Source organism: Equus przewalskii, chromosome 8 (genome assembly GCF_037783145.1).
Source record: "Equus przewalskii isolate Varuska chromosome 8, EquPr2, whole genome shotgun sequence".
NCBI classification, from domain to species: Eukaryota; Metazoa; Chordata; class Mammalia; order Perissodactyla; family Equidae; genus Equus; species Equus przewalskii.
This window is the reverse complement of record NC_091838.1, coordinates 77314871-77333048: the sequence shown is the minus strand read 5'-3', so window position 1 is coordinate 77333048 and position 18178 is coordinate 77314871. Positions and strand designations below refer to the sequence as shown.

Genomic DNA, 18178 nt, shown 5'->3' with positions numbered 1-18178 from the left:
TCTCCAGTTGAAAAAGAACATCTAAAAAACCTACATCTTATATCATATAGAATGGTGAGAAACTGGATGCTTTCCTCTTAAGACTGGGAACAAGGCAAGGATGTCCACTCTTACTACTCGTATTCAAATTTTACTGGAAGTCTTACCTAATTTAACAAGACAAGAAAAGCAAATAACACTTATAAGACTCTGGAGAAAGAAATAAAACATTGTTTGCAGGTGGCATCATTCCTATGTAAAAATTCTCAAAGAATTGACCACAAGAAAACAAAATAAAGCAAGCAAACAAACAAGCAAACCACTCCTAGAACTAATAAACACCTAAAACAACGTCTCAGAACACAGTTAGTAAGTCAACTGCTTTCTTATATAACAGCAATGAACAATTGAAATTTGAAATTAAAACACGATAGCAATACTTGCTTTGGCAGGATATGTACGAAAATTGGAATGATACAGAAAAGATTAGCATGGTTCCTGCTAAAGGATGACATGCATATTTGTGAATCGTTCCATACTGTTCAATGCAGGTGTAGGCGGAGGAGGCATGTGGGAAATCTCTGTATCTTCCTCTCAATTTTGCTGTGAACCTAAAATTGTTCTTAAAAAAAAAAGCCTTTAAAAAAACACACACAGTAACATTTACTAAAGCAAGAAAAGAACTGAAATGTTCTGGCACAAATCTAACAACATATGTACAGAAACTCTATGTAGAAAATTATAAAACTCTGATGAAGAAATGAAAGGAGAAATATTCCATGTTCATGGTGATAAGAGTCAATATTGTTAAGCTGCCAATTCTTCCCAACTTGATCTACAGACAAGGGAATCCCAATCAAAATCCCAGAGAACGACAAACATATTCTAAAGAACACATGGAAAGGCAAAAGACCGAGAATAGAAACACAATATTGCAGAAGGAAAATGTTGGAGGACTTGTGATATCTGATTTCAAGACTTACTATAAAGCTACAGTAATCAAGACTGAGTATTGGTGAAAAAATAGACACGCAGACCAATGGAACAAAAGAGAGAGCCCAGAAACTGATCCACAGAAATACAGTCAAGTGATCACTGACAAAGGAGCAAAGACAACTCAGTGGAGGACAACAGTATCCAACAAATGGTGCTGAATAATGGACAGCCATACGCAAAAAAGAACCTACACACAGACCTTACATCTTTTACAAAAATCAACTCAAAACGGATTTTAGACCTAAATGTAAAGTATACAACTTAAAGAAGAAAATATAGGATAAATCTATGTGAGCTTGGTTTGATGATGAGTTTTTAGAAACAATATGTAAAGCATAATCCATGGAATAAAAACTGGTAAGTTGGACTTCATTAAAATTAAAGACTTCTACTCTGAGAAGAACAAATACAGTACACGAAGAACTTTTAAAACTCAACAATAAGAAAACAAACAACTCAATTAAAAAAATGGGCAAAAGACTTGAACAGACAACTCACCAAAGAAGATACATGGGTGGTAAATAACCAAATGAAAAGATGCTTAACATCATTTGTCATTAGGGAATCGCAAATTAAAACATACCTTCTACTGGGATGACTAAAAGCAAAGGTAACAATATACCAACTGATACCGAGGATGTGGAGAAAAACAAACTCAATTCACTGCTGGTAGGTATGCAGAACAGATAGACACTCAGGAAGACAGTCTAGCAGTTTCTTACACAGCTAAACATAGTCTTACCATATAATCCAGCAATTCTATCCTTAGGCATTTAACCAACTGATTTGAAAACTTACTTCCACACAAAAACCTGCACATGAATGTTTATAGCAGCTTTATTCATAGTCGCTAAAACTACCAAGATTCCCTTGAAAAGGTGAATGGATAAGCAAGTTAAAGTACATTTATACAATGGGATATTATTCAGTAATAAAAAGAAATGAGCTAACAATCCATGAAAAGAGATGGATGAATCTAAAATGACTGTTTCTGAGTGAAAGAAATTGTCTGAGAAGGCTACATATGGGAAAAGAAAAAAACATAGAGATGGGTTAAAAAAAAAAATCAGTGGTTTACATAGGTTCAGGGGAGGAGGGAAGGTCGAAGAGGTGAAGCAGTAGGAATATTTTAGGGTGATGAATCTATTCTGTATGATATTGAAATGGTGGACATGTAACAAAAAGCACTTGTGAAAACCCACAGAACTTTATAGTACAAAGAGTAAACTTTAATGTATGCAAACTAAAAAATATATACATTATTTACGAAATCAAGAGCTCCCAGGACGGAATGTTGAATGTGACAAAACGTTTTAACCATATGAAAAACACAGGAAACAACCTTACTGAAGGAGTTCGGAAGAAAAGTAAGTAAATTTAGAAATGAGTGAAGTTTTTAAGGCTAAAGGCAAAAGAACCTGTACACAGCACTGCTCTAGTTGATAAAGTTATTTCCCCTGGGGAAGGGTGCAGGTAACATTAATGATTCTGATACCACCATGCATGTATACAGGAACTGAACAATTAAATAAATGGATGGTGGACAGTGGGAGCACATTTCTCGTGTTGGAGAGAAGGTTATAGACAAGTAAGTAGAAGAGGCTAAAATGATCAGTATGGTAACGACTGGAATTGAAGACATCAATACAAACGCTTGACTGGTTTACATTGATACAGATTTTAAACAGAAATACGCATGGATACGTTTTTATACAGATGGTTAATCACAGAAATATGCACAGATATGTTTACACATGGGTTAGCATACACACATATATTCCCTTGCTCTGTTGGTTGAGAGGGCCTAGAAGCAAGGACATGCCAGTAGTAACAAGCACCCAGATCTTGGTTTCTAATACCATTCAACAATAAAAGAAATGAAGGTTCCTGGGAGAAATGGCTGATTCTAGGACTGGAGCAGGAAATATACAAGATGAAGCTGGAGCAACTTGTAGTGTTAGAAATTAAGGAAGTAAAAATAAATAAGTAAATAAATAATAAATAAAAAAGCACAAATTATGGGGGTATGTGAAAGAAGCAGAGGAGGCAAGTGAAACAACTCCAATGGCCAAAGCTGAAATAATTTGAGCAAGAAAATAAAGTAGTATTAGATTTTAACCCACTGTATAGAATATACTTCCAAGAGTCTATACTGATACAAATTAAGTGATTTACTTAATAAATGGGAGAGAAGAGAAAAATCTTCCAAATAATTTATGTAGTTATTCCATGCTCCAGGGGAAAAACAAAGAAGTGAACCTTTACAGTGGAGTAATAAGTACCAGCTCAGCCAGATTACAAGGTAATGTCAACAGTGGTAAGTCACGTAATAGCACCCTTGGTAGGATGTGATGACGATGACATTTTACCTAGGTGGTTTTTGTTCCCCAAACTCATAATCCCAGGCTAATCATGAGAAAAATATTAGAAAAATGCCAAATGAGGGACATCTTACAAAAAGCCTGACCAGTACTTTTCCAAACTCTCAAGATCATCAAAAAGAAGCAAAATCTAAGATTTTCACCCTTATGCAACTTGTATTAACCCTTTTATGAGTATTGTATGTTAGGTCTTTTTTTCCTATCCTAAGCCATAAAAATTGGCACCGTAAAAGATGTGGTCAAGAGTAAGGGTACTGGTATAAGATCTGAACTCAATTCCTGACAGTACTTACTTGCTTAACTTCTGTCTTCCAGTTAACATTCAAACTAATCAAGAGCCTAAACTTTCCAAGCCAGTTTCCTCAATTGTGAAATGGGATATGAGCCTATTTCGAAGTATTATTACAAAGGAAAAATGACACAGGACATATATTTAGCACATCTCCTACTCAATGAAGATCAACAATATATATATAAATTTCAATCACTCTAAATTGTACTGACAGATGTTATAATTTCTATAGTGTTTTACTCATGTTTTTTATCTCAGTATATATCCAGAAAAATATTCAATGTGATTAGAGGAAAAAGTAGTTTTTACTTATAGTACATCTAACCCCTTTGTGATATTTCAGTTAATCTGTGTGTATTCAAACTAGTTAAGGCCCCTGCTTCCTCTAATATCCCATCCCTGCCGTCCAAGGTACGACATGGACCACAAAATATTCAACATGCTTTTTGAACATATAACTTTATGTCTTTCAATTTTATGTAAGACATAAATTTATATATTCAAGAAGCTCATAATTCTTTCAATTTTATGAAAGACATAAATTTATATATTCAAGAAGCTCATAACTCTTTCAATTTTATGAAAGACATAAATTTATATATTCAAGAAGCTCAGAATTCTTTCCCATCAACATTATTAGCTCACGTGCCCACTGGGTGTATGAAATCATCCTAAGGTATCCGTCATAGAATTCTAGACAAGTCATCTGATATATGTAGCTCCAGATACTTATCTATAAAACATGCTTTGAAGATTGATTTTTAAGGGTTTGAAATTCCACAGGAATGGTGTTAAGCAGCATAGTATTAGTATTGTTTCAAATGATACTCTGGTGAGAGGAAGGCATGATGGAGAGTGACATGCTAACATAAAAATCCTGTCATATTGCAAAGTATTCATTGAATGCTACAAAATGAAGTTCAGGGTAAAGTTGAACAGCTGGACTGATAACATGGGGCTTTTTTCTGAAAAAAAAAAGAGTCTGTTAGATGACATTTATAATGATAATTAATAGTTTTTTGGGGGTTTTTTTAATGAGAAAAGTTAATTCAAATTGACAGGATTAGGATGCTACACAACTCAGAACGAGGATAATGAAAAAGCAGAAAGATAACACATCTGCGTAGCAAGTTTCATAAGCAGAGGAATGGATATGATTGTAGTTGTTCTTTCTGTTTGCATTTTTCAGCAGGGTAATCATGGTTTCTGGTTTTGAAACTCAGATATGAAAATAATCCAGAAAAGTTTTTATAGTGAATAGCTATTTTTGTGGGAATAGAGCTTTGAATGACTGAATTTAAAAAGTCATTGACTAATCAAGAACTAATTATTTAGTTTATAGATTAATAAGAGGTTTTAGGATATGATGAAAAAGTATATGCTTCGGGTTCCAACAAACCACACACAAATCCGGTTCTGTTACTTAGTTGCTGAGCAACTCTAACTCCATTTACAGTTTTCCAATCTGTAAACCGGCTTAATAACATCTAGCTCTTAGTTAGTTGTGAAGTTTACACACAGGGTATATAAGGTGCCTCCCCTAGAACAAGCAGTCAGTAAGTGGTAATTATCAATGTGGTCTTCTACTCAGACTCTGTCCTGACACTTTCCTTTTGGCTGCTTACTGAAGGGTGAGGAGAGAGAGCAGACAGAAGGTACAACTCACTCAGTTCTCACCTGATGCATTTAACAAGAGCACATTTATATACATTCTATACATTTAGCAACAGTAGCACTGATTAGCAGAGTAAGAGTAGAAACATACATATACTACATTGTTTGACTTTTGTCTATAAATTTTATGAGAAGTGAAAAGTATAAAGTAAATCAATGAATTTGGTAGCAGAAGCCCTGAATTCTCAGGCTCGCTCCAGCAGAAGCACCTGGGTGACCCTGGGAAACACAGCTGACTCCTGGCCCTCAGGAAAGGGAGCACCCGCTGCTGACTGCACAGTGGGTGCCTGCAGGATCTCGTGCCAGGGTCTTAGCCTGGTATCACCGGTATCACAGTGAGATAAACCTTCCAGAGATCTATTTGAGGGCCCTGCCTGATGCAACAATGACCTGAGGGGTAATTTATTTTTCTATAGAATCCCTAAGACATTTGACAACTTATCTGGATCTTGTGTTTTTTGAGAGTAAAGCTTAATCATTCTGAGATTTTGCTTTTTTTTCTTGCCAGAGGCTGCCAAGTGAAGGAAAGGGTAGACAAAAGGAAAAGGAGAACATGGCCTATAGCTACAATCTCTGGGAATTTATAATCCCTTAATTCTTTCAGAAGAAATTGTCAGAGCTGATGGAGACAGGAACTTGTACACACATGACTTTGGCAGCTCTTACTCTGAGCACCTTCAGAGATCACATTAAATGTGGTTCCAGGGCAATGCTTCTCACACCTCAGCGTGCAGCCTCATCACCTGGGACCTAGTTTCGGGGCAGTCCGGGTCACTAAGTCTAGGGGGCATTGGGATTCTGTGTTTCCAAGAAGCTCTCAAAGGGCTGCTGCCGCTGGTTTAGATCCAGCAGTTACACACCTGCTATGAAACCTGTTGGCTACCTCTTTTCTTTACTCTGTGATCAGCTAATCTTCAATGCCACTAAAAAAAAAATCACTGAGCAACTGTTTTGTTATCCTACAGTGTAACAGTATGAAAGAAACCCAAGGCACTTGGTTTCTCCTCTGACAAGTTATGAACTGGTTATTAGTAAAAGTCTTGACAATACAAGACAGTGGGTGAGAAGGACAACCTCTTACAAAGTGCAAGCGCAACTAATTTACCTTTTCATCCAATGATATATCCCCCTGAAGACAGAAAGCCCATTCCTTACTTTGAAGCCTGTCATTGTCTTCCAATTCCTATGGTTAGCATGGTTTTATTTATTTACTTATTGTTTTGGTGAGGAAGATTGGCCCTGAGCTAACATTTGTTGCTCATCTTCCTCCTTTTGCTTGAGGAAGACTGTCACTGAGCTAACATCTGTGGCAACCCTTCCTCTATTTTATGTGGGATGCCATCACAGCATGGCTGGATGAGCAGCGCATAGGTCCACACCCAGGATCTGAACCAGTGAACCCTGGGCTGCTGAAGCAGAGCACAGGAACTTAACTGCTATGCCACTGAGCTGGCCTCTACTTTTTTCTTCATTTAAAAATAAAAATAGTGGGGCTGGCCTGGTGGTATAGTGGTCAAGTTTGTCTGCTCTGCTTTGGTGGCTTGGGGTTTGCTGGTTCCTGGGCATGCACTGACGCACCACTCATCAAGCCATGCAGTGGCAGGCGTCCCACATATAAAGTAGAGGAAGATGGGCATGGATGTTAGTTCAGGGCCAGTCTTCCTCAGCAAAGAGAGGAGAGGATTGGCAGCAGATGTTAGCTCAGGGCTAATCTTCCTAAAAAAAAAAAGAAAGAAGATGAGGAAACCACTCAGAGAGAAGTTCCCTGATGCCAAAGAGCTAGTAACAGCCAGAGGGGACTCTGATTTTCCCACAGTGCCCCACCCTAATTTCCAGCAAACAGTCCCATCTTTTCTGCTTTCAGACCTTTGCCCCCTGGTTGGGATGACTTCCCTCTGGCACTATCCTGCTGGATTTCTTTATCTTCCTCCTAAGTTTGTTCATACTCATGTTCCCCACTCAGAATTATTTGTACCCTCATTTCTAGTTCCATTTCATTTTTTCTCATATCCCTTGTCCCCTATTTATACCATTCTGTCATAATTACTTGTTTCTCTGACTTTCCCCTCTTAAGTCCCCTGACGTCAGGATAATGACTTACTCATCTCTGTAAGTTCAAGTCCTGTCACAGAAAAAAACTCAAGGAAAATTTGTGGCGTTGTATGACCCAACATCAGAAACTGACAGACTGACTTTCAAAGAGGAAACAATCCCTTAAAACTTCTGACACAGCAGGGTGTGGTGGAGGAGATTCCTACCGTGTGTGAACACACTCACTGGACTCCTTCCACCCGCCACTGTCTCAGTCTGTCAGTGATCTTCTTTAACATTATTCTAGGAAAATATCAGTTGGCATGTCAGGTGTCAAAAATCTTCCTCCAGTCGGCACTGAAGTCTACAGGAGGACCTAGAACATTTACCCAGCGTTACGCTGTCTTGACATGGATGTGCCTGGCTGAGTTATAACCCAGAGAACCACGCTTAGCCGCTTTTATTTGTCTGTCCCTGGCTGGCACTTAAATTACAAGTTCTTGTCAGAAGTTCTCACACTATTTGCAACATTATTTGCCTGAGTTATTGTCTTCTCAAAGCCTATTAATGTGATTTTAAAAGAAACCACACATTTTCCTCCTTTGTCTCCTTTAACCACCTGCAGTGTGGCTGCTCACTAACACGCCATCAGCGAGCACATGAGTAAAAAGCAGCTGGATGCCGAGGGCTGCGGGAGCAGCTCAGTGGGAGAAATTCAGTGGACCTCATGGCAAGAAAAAAGCCAAAAAACTCATGTCCAACAAAAGTCCTCTAGTGTTCTGCCTGGGACATGGGGCAGACAGGTCACATATCAATACCTGATTTTACTAAAGGCACAGACAGTAGACACAGAGTGGGAGGGAGGTGGAGGAGGTGACTTTTCTGAGAGTTTAGGTGGTAGGATGTCCTGAGAAGGTAAGTTCAGTAGCAAATCAAACAATTAAAAAACTGTTTTTTAATGGAAAATTTCTGTAATTTTGGCTACTAGAAAAACAAATATATTATTGTTTTCCTATAACCATCCTTTCCTTAATAAAAAAGGACTTTTTAATATAGATTGGTAGATTAATATAAATCACACCATATGCTGCTGAAGTATTTATGGCCCTTATACGAACTATTCAGTTTTCTTGATAACATTTCTCGTTACTTCATATACTATGGGGAAACTACATCATTCTTAGTCATTAAAACAATCTTCAGCACCTGTGAATATCATTCATAATCCACTTTAAAAAGAGACTAACTCCCGTGTGAAATCAACGTGGATGAGGAAATGAGAGCGACTGTGTCCCAGCTCGTGGTTTGAGAAGCTACGCAGAGAAGCGCCCAGCAGGCAAAGTAGCTGTGGCTACTTGCCAGTCATCACAGCAGCTGCTGAAGTACCGGTTTCACAAAGATAGGACACCATTAAAATCCGCGGGGCACGGTCTAACGTTGAAACTCTAAATGACTACCTTAAGCTGATAGTTCAGGCAATGCCTACAAGATGTTGATTACTGTGGCTGGTGGGCCTGTGGAATTTTAAACTCTCCCAGGGCAACTCTGCGAGCTGGCTGCAGCACCCAGTGCCCCGACACACAGTCTGGGAAGGGCAACCGTAAGATCCAATGTGGGATCGCAGTCCAAGACAGAGCAGAGGGAACCGGGCAGGTAAAATGGTTAAAGAAACTGTGGCTGAAAATTCCACCAATTTGATGAAAGCTGATAAAAGGCCTTGAGTGACTGGGTCAGCCTAACGTCCTAAGTTAAAAGAAAATCACCACATTCAGCACCCAATACTGTGACCGTGTGTTTACTACTTAGAAAGACAGGCTTCATCTACTGTGTTCACTTTTTCTTCCTCCTGTTTCTGGTGTCAAATGCAGGAAGATAAGACTGCTCGCTACTTGGGAGAAAGGGCCAGGTGGGCCAGAGGAAAAGCATCACACAACAAGCCAGCTGTTTTGAAGGGAGCATCATTGAGGGTTCAAAACTGTCTAGCCCAGACCACCAGAGCAGCAGGCAAAATGCAGGGTAGGAGACCTACTAAGAAAAACACAAAACAAAACAATAAGTGTGTTGCCTGGAGTGGCCTCAATTCTTCGCAAACTCCCCCTCTGCCAGCATCTGCGGAAGGAGCGAGGGAGATGACATACCCACAGCAATGCTTTTAGGAGGCACAGCCCAGGACAGACTGAAAGCAGAGAAACTTCCCTATGTCCAAAGTGAAAAAAACAAGTAAGTTTAGTTCTCTCACTTGAAACTGAGATGAAGGGGTTTTATTAAAACACTTATTGCTTCTCAATGCAAGATTTAATTTTGGATTGCTTACATATTTTAGCAGAAAGGTATCCTGAAGTGATAACAGTGGGAAACATTCATGAAGAGTCCAGCAATAACTTGTTCCACTGTGAAATTCCAAAGTGGTGACATCCATGTGACGATTCCCACAAAGCTAATCCCCTAGTAAATTCAGTCATATGTGAGACAAGAACTACATTAACAAAACACATTGTAAGTGGTCAACACTTGATCAGCAAGAGCCTAAAGGATGTGTTGTTGTACTGCAGTCACGCAACAATTACTAACTGAGCGGCTACTATATGCCAAGCACCAGGGAGCTGCTCAAGGGCACTTATGGGTTTACATTATAATGAGGAGTAATAATCAGTGAAAAAGTGAACAAATAAGAAAGGTAAATTGAGTTTGATAACTGCTACTAAGTAACCACGATAGCGTGTGGTCGAGCAGCTCCGGGGCTAGGGCCTTCAACAAGGCCAAGAGCAGAGGCTTCTATGACAGGTGCTTGAACACGATGGGAAGGCAATGCTGAGGGCGTGGCTAGACACAGGAGACCCAGCACTCTGGGGAGAAGGAAGGGTGAACAGAAAGGACCCCGGGAAAGAAATGGGCTTGGTCTCTTTAAGGAACAGAACGAGACCAGTCTGGCTGGAGTGCAGAAAATGGCAAGGAGGAGTGAGATCCAGGCAGAAAGCCGGAGAGTGCCAGATGATGGAGGTGCAGGTCAGGAAGTCTGGCTTTTCTTCTAGCTGCAAAGGAAGCCACTGAAGGATTTTAAAGCAGGGAGAAGATAAATCTAATATAATTTTCAAAGGCCTTTAACACAGTGAACGAAAACTGGAAGAGTAGTGTAGATAGATTAGGAAGGATGGAAGAGGTGATTAAAGAAAAACAGACTTAAGACCTATTTTAGAGGTAAAATCAAAATGACTTCCTGAGGGCCTGGGTGTAGTGACGACTTACGACTCTCCAGGGGAGATTCTCTCACACGTCTCAGGGCTAGAAAGTGCCAGGCTTCAATGAGGAGGTTTGTCTTTTGTTTTGTGTTGTTACTGCTTTTAGACACTCAGACACTGTGAACTCTATAACCATATTTTCCTCAGCTTTGGCCACTAGGAAGCTCAAAGCATCATGTGAAGACCAACCCCACCAACTCTACAGAATAACACGTGCTTTCTGTATACTCACCTTACCCCTGGGGCTTTTTGTGACTTTCTATCTTAATTTCCACATCAATTTATTTTATTCTGTTAGATGGACATATTAGTCTGGCAAGTTACTATATGTGATTTGATGAGAAAAAGTAGTAAATAAATATAAAAGTCTTTTCATCCTAGCTTGTGTTAAAAGCGTTATCATGTGCTATAATGAAAATATAATAAATGTGTCAGAATGTAAGTTCTATGGGAGAACTGCAGTGAGAGAACAGATGAAAGAAAAACTACGGATGAAAACACAAGGGGAGGATCAGAGAGGGAGAGGTGTGGGTTATGGAACCAGACTGCTGCCTGTGTGCCAACCAGACTCTACCAAGCACTAGCTGTGCGACCTTGGGCAAGTCACTGACTCCTCTGGCCTCATTTTCCTCATCTGTAAACTGGCAACGTTACCAGAACAGTGCCCACCTCACAGGGTTGTTACGGGGCTTAACCTAGCTGATAGGTATCGTGCCTAAAAAAGTTCTCTATCAATAGGTGCAACATAAGTGTTTGTTAACATAAGTTTCAGTTTGGGATGTAAAGATACATACGATTTAAACAGGTGAGAGGGGCAGAATTGTAGACAGAGGAACATGCGAACAAAGGTACGGACGGGTGCAAGCACAAACTTTATGAAACAGTTTCCAGCCTGGGGTTAAGCACACAGGAATACGACAAAGGAATCTATAAAGACTAAAGGGGGAGAGGTTTTAAGAAAAAATACAGAAGGGCTTTGAATGCCTCTTGTAGGAATATGAACTTTATACTGCTAAAAATAGAGCACTTGAAAGATTTGGTACCAAGGGAGCCCACAATCCTATGGAGGAAAGACAGTGGGGTGTGTGTGAGGCACTCTGCCCAGTGCCTGGACCAGGTGCTCCTCAGACACGTGGTGACCCTAAGTACACAAACAGAGATGTTTACTCTAGCACTAAACTAGCCATTACTCTACTACAAATAAAAACAAGGCCTGAAAGGTGAGCTTCACAATAATTCTATCAGAGAACAGTAACCATCAAGACAACGGAAAAGCTTTAAATGGCAATGTTTATGCTGTGAGGAAGAGGAGTAATTCATCTGGGCAGATGGAGGTGTTTCTCCACATACCATACTCCAAAAAATGAAGAGCTTCTGCCTTCTTTATCTGTTCATAACATAACAGTTTCAACTTAATTTACAACCTGACAACTAAGTTAGAAATTATCTTCGGTAAAAATGGCAGATCTGGTTTGAGGAACACAGCATCCCCGAAACAACAGCACTGGGTGTGCTCGATTCTCTACGCTCTCCGTCCAAAGGACACGCATCCTGTGAAGCGGCCTTATTAGGAAGAGGGCCACTGCAGATGTGCTCACTAGGTTAAGAATCTTGAGATGGAGAGATTACCTTGGATTATCCCGGTGGTCCCTAAATACAATCACACATACCCTCGTAAGAGGAAGGCAAACAGAGATCAGAGCTGGACAGAAGAGGAGAAAGCAACATGAAGACAGACGGAGAGATGAGAGTGATACGGCCATATGGTCAGGGCAGGCCTTCAGGCACCAGAAGCTGGAAAGGACAGGAAAGGATTCTTTCCAAGAGCGTCTGGGGGAGCACTCTAACACCTTGATCTTGGTCTAGTAACACTGAGTTCAGACATGGAGCCTCCAGAACCACGATAAACTGTTCTTTCTTAAAGCCCTCAAATTCAGGGTAATTCATCACAGCAGCCACAGGAAACTAATACAGCAGGTGAGTAATTGCTTATTATGTTCTCAAGTAAATTTAACCGTAGAAGAAGTGGAAATGAAAGAGATTCACCATTTACTGATCACCTACATAAATTACTTTATTAAATCATCAACAGCAATTCTATCACTATTAGCTCTTTTTCATAGAGAAAACCCACCTGCATCACACCCAGATCTATGTTTATTTTATACTGCAGTAACACCTGTTTCCAACTGCTCTGATGCTGCACTGATCAGCCACACTGAAGAGGGGAACTGACTTTTTATCCTTCTAAATAAACTTGGGGATATACAAAAAGTGCTATTTTAAATTATTTCATGCAAAATTCTAACTGAAAAGATATATGTAGTCACCAGTGAAAAATTTGTGTTACTTCTTTCCACTGAGTTCTTTTGGGGACAAAGACTAAAAAACTAAAAATAATTCTCAAACAGATTTGAGATAGTCATATGTATTTTGTCAATTTATGATCTGCTTAAATTGATTTATGAATTCATTAAAATAGTTTTCATATTAAAAGTAGTCATCATCCAAAGACAAAAATAAAAATTCTGCATGCCTGGTCAAGCTCAGGATTTTTAAGATACCACAGAGCATTTAGGGTGACTGAAATGACAAGAGGTATTTGGACACCCACTTGGTGCCTGACACTGTGCTGGACACTGGAGATGTGGTGATGAACTCGCCTGAGGCTGTGCTCAAGGGGAAAACACAGTTCCACTCTCTCACTTTGCATATCAACACGATTATCTACATAAAATAAGCCTCATTTTATATAATTAAGGAATTAATGTTAGAGTGATCGAATGAACTTATCTCAAGTCAGCAGCTAGCAAGTGGTACAGGTTACACTTAAGCCCAGGAACATCTCAGTCTAAAGTGAATCCCCTTAATATGACATCATATTGTCTGAATATATTCTTATAGGCTTTGTACTGATACACCGACAGAGCCGTTTGACTATTAATAAAGGAAACATTAAAATTATTGCCGTGGTACCCTACTCTAACAACAAAAAATAAATCAATTAATTACACCTACCTGGTTATTGCTGGGGTTGGTACGCCTCTAGTACGCAAAGTGGATTTCCCTCGAACAACTGGTACATCTGCGTTTTCTGAGCCACCATTCAAATATGTTAATTCCTGGAGCTGCGCTTGCCTGATCTCATCATTATAGTCCTACATGGGAGACAGAAGAGAGCATAATTCACCTCATCCGAGAAATACAAAAGTATTTTTTAATAGAAAAAAGGGTTAGGAAACTTGGTGAATTCATAAAACAAGATTTAAGTTTGTTAAAATAAAATGCATCAAGAAACTGTTGTAAAAAGGAAAAAAACACAGTATTTTCCCCCAAACTACGACTTTCTACAATCAGCCATAACTCCTTCCCCTGCGTATGCTTTCCAAGTGAAACATTTATAATAAAATTAAAATGCCATATAACTGATAGATGGGCATTGTTATTTACAACTCAATTCAACTAGCAGTTATTGGGCATCTATGATGTGCCAAGTAACAGAAAAACACAGAAGAGCAAGCCATGGTCCCTACAGCCAAGGAACTCACAACCTACCAAAGGAGGAGGACACACAACATGGCAGCTTTACTGAAATTAAGAACCACATGGACACGTTCTTTTTACACATTTCCATTTGGATATCTCACAAGTAACAAAATGTAACATTTCCAAAACTGAATATATCATCTTATTCTTGAAAACTTGCTCTTCTTTATCTTACATTTTTGTCCAAATATTCAACTAAGAACCTCTAGGAGTCATCCTTGATTTCTCCCCTTTCCTTAATACCCCCAACTCCACTCCACAGTCAGCAAGAAAGATATGTAATTAATAAATAAAAGTGTTTGCTTTATAATAAAAGGAAAGTTGAGGTCTAAATGGTCAAAAAGGAAAGTCATCTAATTCTGCTGTGGGTAGTAAGAGGAGGCACTTCTCTACCAGAAGGGCCACCTAAGGATGGGCATGAACTAAATACCAAAAGGGGGCAGTAAACCATTCCACACAGAGGGAAAAGCATATTTAAGACCCAAAGTAATGCTGTGTCCAGGGAACTGAAAGAAGTGCCATATGGCAGAATTGTGAAAACACTTTGGGGTGGGGATGGGGTCTTCAAGTGGAGGGGAAAGCAGAGGCCAAGCCATGAAAAGCCTTAGATATTTTAAATACAACTCTAAATGTCTAGAATTAAGTGTACTAAAAAGCATTCAATGGTTTTAAGGAGGTGAGTTGCATATTTAGGTGTGTGTTTTGGAAAAATCATTCTAGCATTGTGTATATAGATAGCATAAGACTGAAAGTAGGGACTGATAAAACACTACACTCAAAACCATCAAAACCGCATATGCTTCTCAAGTGCATATGGAGCATTCTCAAGGACAGACCACACACTGGTCCATAAGATAAGCCTCAATCATTTAAAAGGACTGAAATGAAACAAAGTACATTCTCTGACCACAATGGAATAAATCAGAAATCCATTAAAAAATGGAATTTGAGAAGTTAACAAATACATAGAAATGAAATAACATAATCAAAATAACCATTAGATCAAAATAGAAATCCACAAGGAAAATTAGAAAATACCCCGAGATGAATGAAAACGAAAACACAACACACCAGTATGGCCAGGATGCATGTAAGGCAGTGCATAGAGGAAAATGACTATATTTAAAAAATGAAAGATTTCAAATAAACAACCTAAACTTTCACCTTAAGAAAAATAATAAATCCAAAGTAAGTAGAAGAAAAGAATAATAAAAACTAGGCCAGAAATAAATGAAATAGAGAATAGAAAATAAAGAAAACATCAATGAAATAAAGTTGGTTAAGATTAACAAAATTGAAACTTTTAGCTGAAGTAATCAAGAATAACAGAGGGATGACTCAGGTTATTGAAATCAGGAATGAAGAAGGAGAAGTTATGCAGACTTTAAAGAACTAGAAAAGGGCTGTAAGGGAATACTATGAAGAACTGTATGCCAACAAATTAGATATTAGATGACAGGAGACACGGACAAATTCCTAGAAAAACACAAACTATCAAAACTGACTTAAGGAGAAACAGAAAATATGTACAGATAGTAACAAGTAAAGAGACCAAATTAGTACAGTTGGCCCTCCATATGTGCGTGTTATGTTTATGATCTGCGGTTGGCTGAATCCACAGATGGGGACCCCAGGGATGGGAAGTACTGACCAAAGGATTTGAGCTTCTGTGGATTTTGGTATCCACAGAGGGTTCTGCAACCAATCCCCCTCAGACACTGAGGGACAACTGTACTCAAAAAATGAGCTGCAAAGAAAATCCAAGGCCCACGTGACCTCAATGGTGAATTCTACAACAATTAAAGAAGTACTCATGCTAATTTTTCACGAACCTCCAAAAAACTTAAAGAGAAGGAAACACTTCCTAACTCATGCTACGAAGCCAGTATTGCCCTATCCCAAAACCAAAGACATTACAAAAGAAAGCTACAGATGAATATCCCTGTGAATATAGATGCAAAAGCTCTCAAAAAAAGAAATATTAAGAAGACAAATCCTGGAGCATAAACAAAAAAGGGGGCATATACACAAGAACTGAGTAAAACTTACACCAAGATTGCAAGGTTGGTTTAACATCTGAAAATCAATTAATGTAATACCATAATAATAGAATAAAGGTCAAAAACCACGATTACTTTAATACACAGAGAAAAAATATTGGACAGAAGAATCCAGCACACTTTAATGATAGAAACACTCAGTAAAGTAGGAAAGCTCACAGCTAACATTGTATTTAATGGTAAAAACTGAAAGCGTCTTCCTAAGATCAGGAACAAGACAGGATGTCTACTCTCGCCACTTCCATCCAACTTTGTACTCTAGGTTCTAGCCGGACAATTACGTAAGAAATAAATAGTATTCAGATTAGAAGGGAAGAACTAAAACAATCTCTAATCATTTATGGCATAATCCTGTACATAGAAAAACCATAAAGAACCCACAGAAAAATTAGTATAACCAATAAATGAGTTTAGCAAAGCTGCAGGATGCAAGATCAATATACAAAAATCAGTTGTATTTCTTTACGTGAGCAATGAACAATCCAAAAATGAAATTAGGAAAAAAATTCCATTTAGAGTACACTGAAAAGAATAACATACTTAGAAATAAATTTAAAAAAATAAGAGCAAGATTTGTACACTAAAAACTACAAAATATTGTTGAAAGAAATTTTTTAAAACATACATAAATGGAAAGATACTCAACGTTCATGAATAGGAGGATATAATATTGTTATGATGACAATAGTCCCCCAAAATTGACCTACAAATTCAAGGAAATCCCTATCAAAATTCCAGCTGATTTCTTTGCAGAAATGAATAAGTGTATCCTAAAATTTATATGGAAATCCAAAGGAACTAGTATAGCCAGAAAAATCTTAAAAAAGAAAAACAAAATTGGAGGACTGTTATCTTCCCATTTCAAAACTTCCTAAAAAGCTACAGTATTCCAGACTGTATGGTAATGGCTTAAAGGACAGCTATAAAAATCAATGAATAGAATTGAGAGCCCAGACATAAATTACAGCCAACTGATTTTTGAGTGGTCTCATTAACAAATGGTACTTCAACAACTGAATATCCACATCAAAAAAATAAAGTGGGACTCATACTTCTTAGCATACAAAAATATTTAATCAAAACGGATCAGAAATCTAAAAGTAGGAGTCAAAACTGTAAAACTGTTAGAAGAAAACATGAAAGTAAGTCTTTACGATCCTAAGTCATGTAATGATTTCTTAGATAACAAAAGCACAAATGAAAAAACAAATCGGACTAAATCAAAATTTAAAACTGTTATGCTACAAAATTACCATCAAGAAAGTGAAAATACGACTCACAAAATGGGAGAAAACTTTTTGAAATAATATATCTGATAAGCAAATTGTATCCAGAATATATGAAGAACACTTACAACTCAATAATAAAAGAACACATAACCTAATTTTTTAAAGAACAAAGGATCTGAATAGGCACTTCCCTTAAGAAGATATAAAATGGCCAATATGCCCATGAAAAGAAAACTAGTCATTAAGGACATGCAAATCAAAACCACAATGAAATTCCACTAACATACCCACAAGGGTGGCAATAATCAAAGATACAGCCAATATCAAATGTTGGTGATACTGTGGAGCTACTGGAACCCTCATACTTTGCTGGTGACAATGTAAAATTGGCCAGCCACTTTGGGAAACCATTTAGTAGCTCCTCAAAAATGTTAAACACAAAGTTACAACATGACCTGGCAAATCCTCTCCTAGGTAATACCCAAGGAAATGAAACATCCATCCGTGCAAAAACCTGTACACGAATGTTCACAGTGCAATATTCGTAGTAGCTCAACAGCAGAAATAACCCCCAAAAGTTCTCAACTAATGAACAGACAAATAAAATGTGGGATATTCATATAATGGAATAATATTCAGCAATAAACAGCAACTTGAATGAACCTTGAAAACAGTATGCTAAGTGAAAGAAGCCAGATAAAAATGTTTTATATGTTTTATATAAAATGTCAAAAACAGGCAAATCTATAGA

The 18178-nt window shown here is 38.2% G+C and overlaps 1 protein-coding gene and 1 non-coding gene across 11 annotated transcripts in view; one reads left to right on the top strand and one right to left on the bottom strand.

The window, feature by feature from the left end:
• The window catches only part of KHDRBS3 (KH RNA binding domain containing, signal transduction associated 3), a 189853-nt gene that overhangs the window by 75357 nt on the left and 96318 nt on the right, over positions 1-18178 (bottom strand). For all 10 annotated transcript variants that reach the window (XM_070631012.1, XM_070631004.1, XM_070631005.1 and 7 more), the window contains exon 5: positions 13611-13750. In XM_070631012.1, the coding sequence (XP_070487113.1) occupies positions 13611-13750 (140 nt within the window). The remainder of the gene's footprint in view (positions 1-13610; positions 13751-18178) is intronic.
• On the top strand, positions 416-522 carry LOC139085366 (U6 spliceosomal RNA). The gene has a single exon (XR_011543640.1). It is a non-coding gene; the product is annotated as a U6 spliceosomal RNA (small nuclear RNA).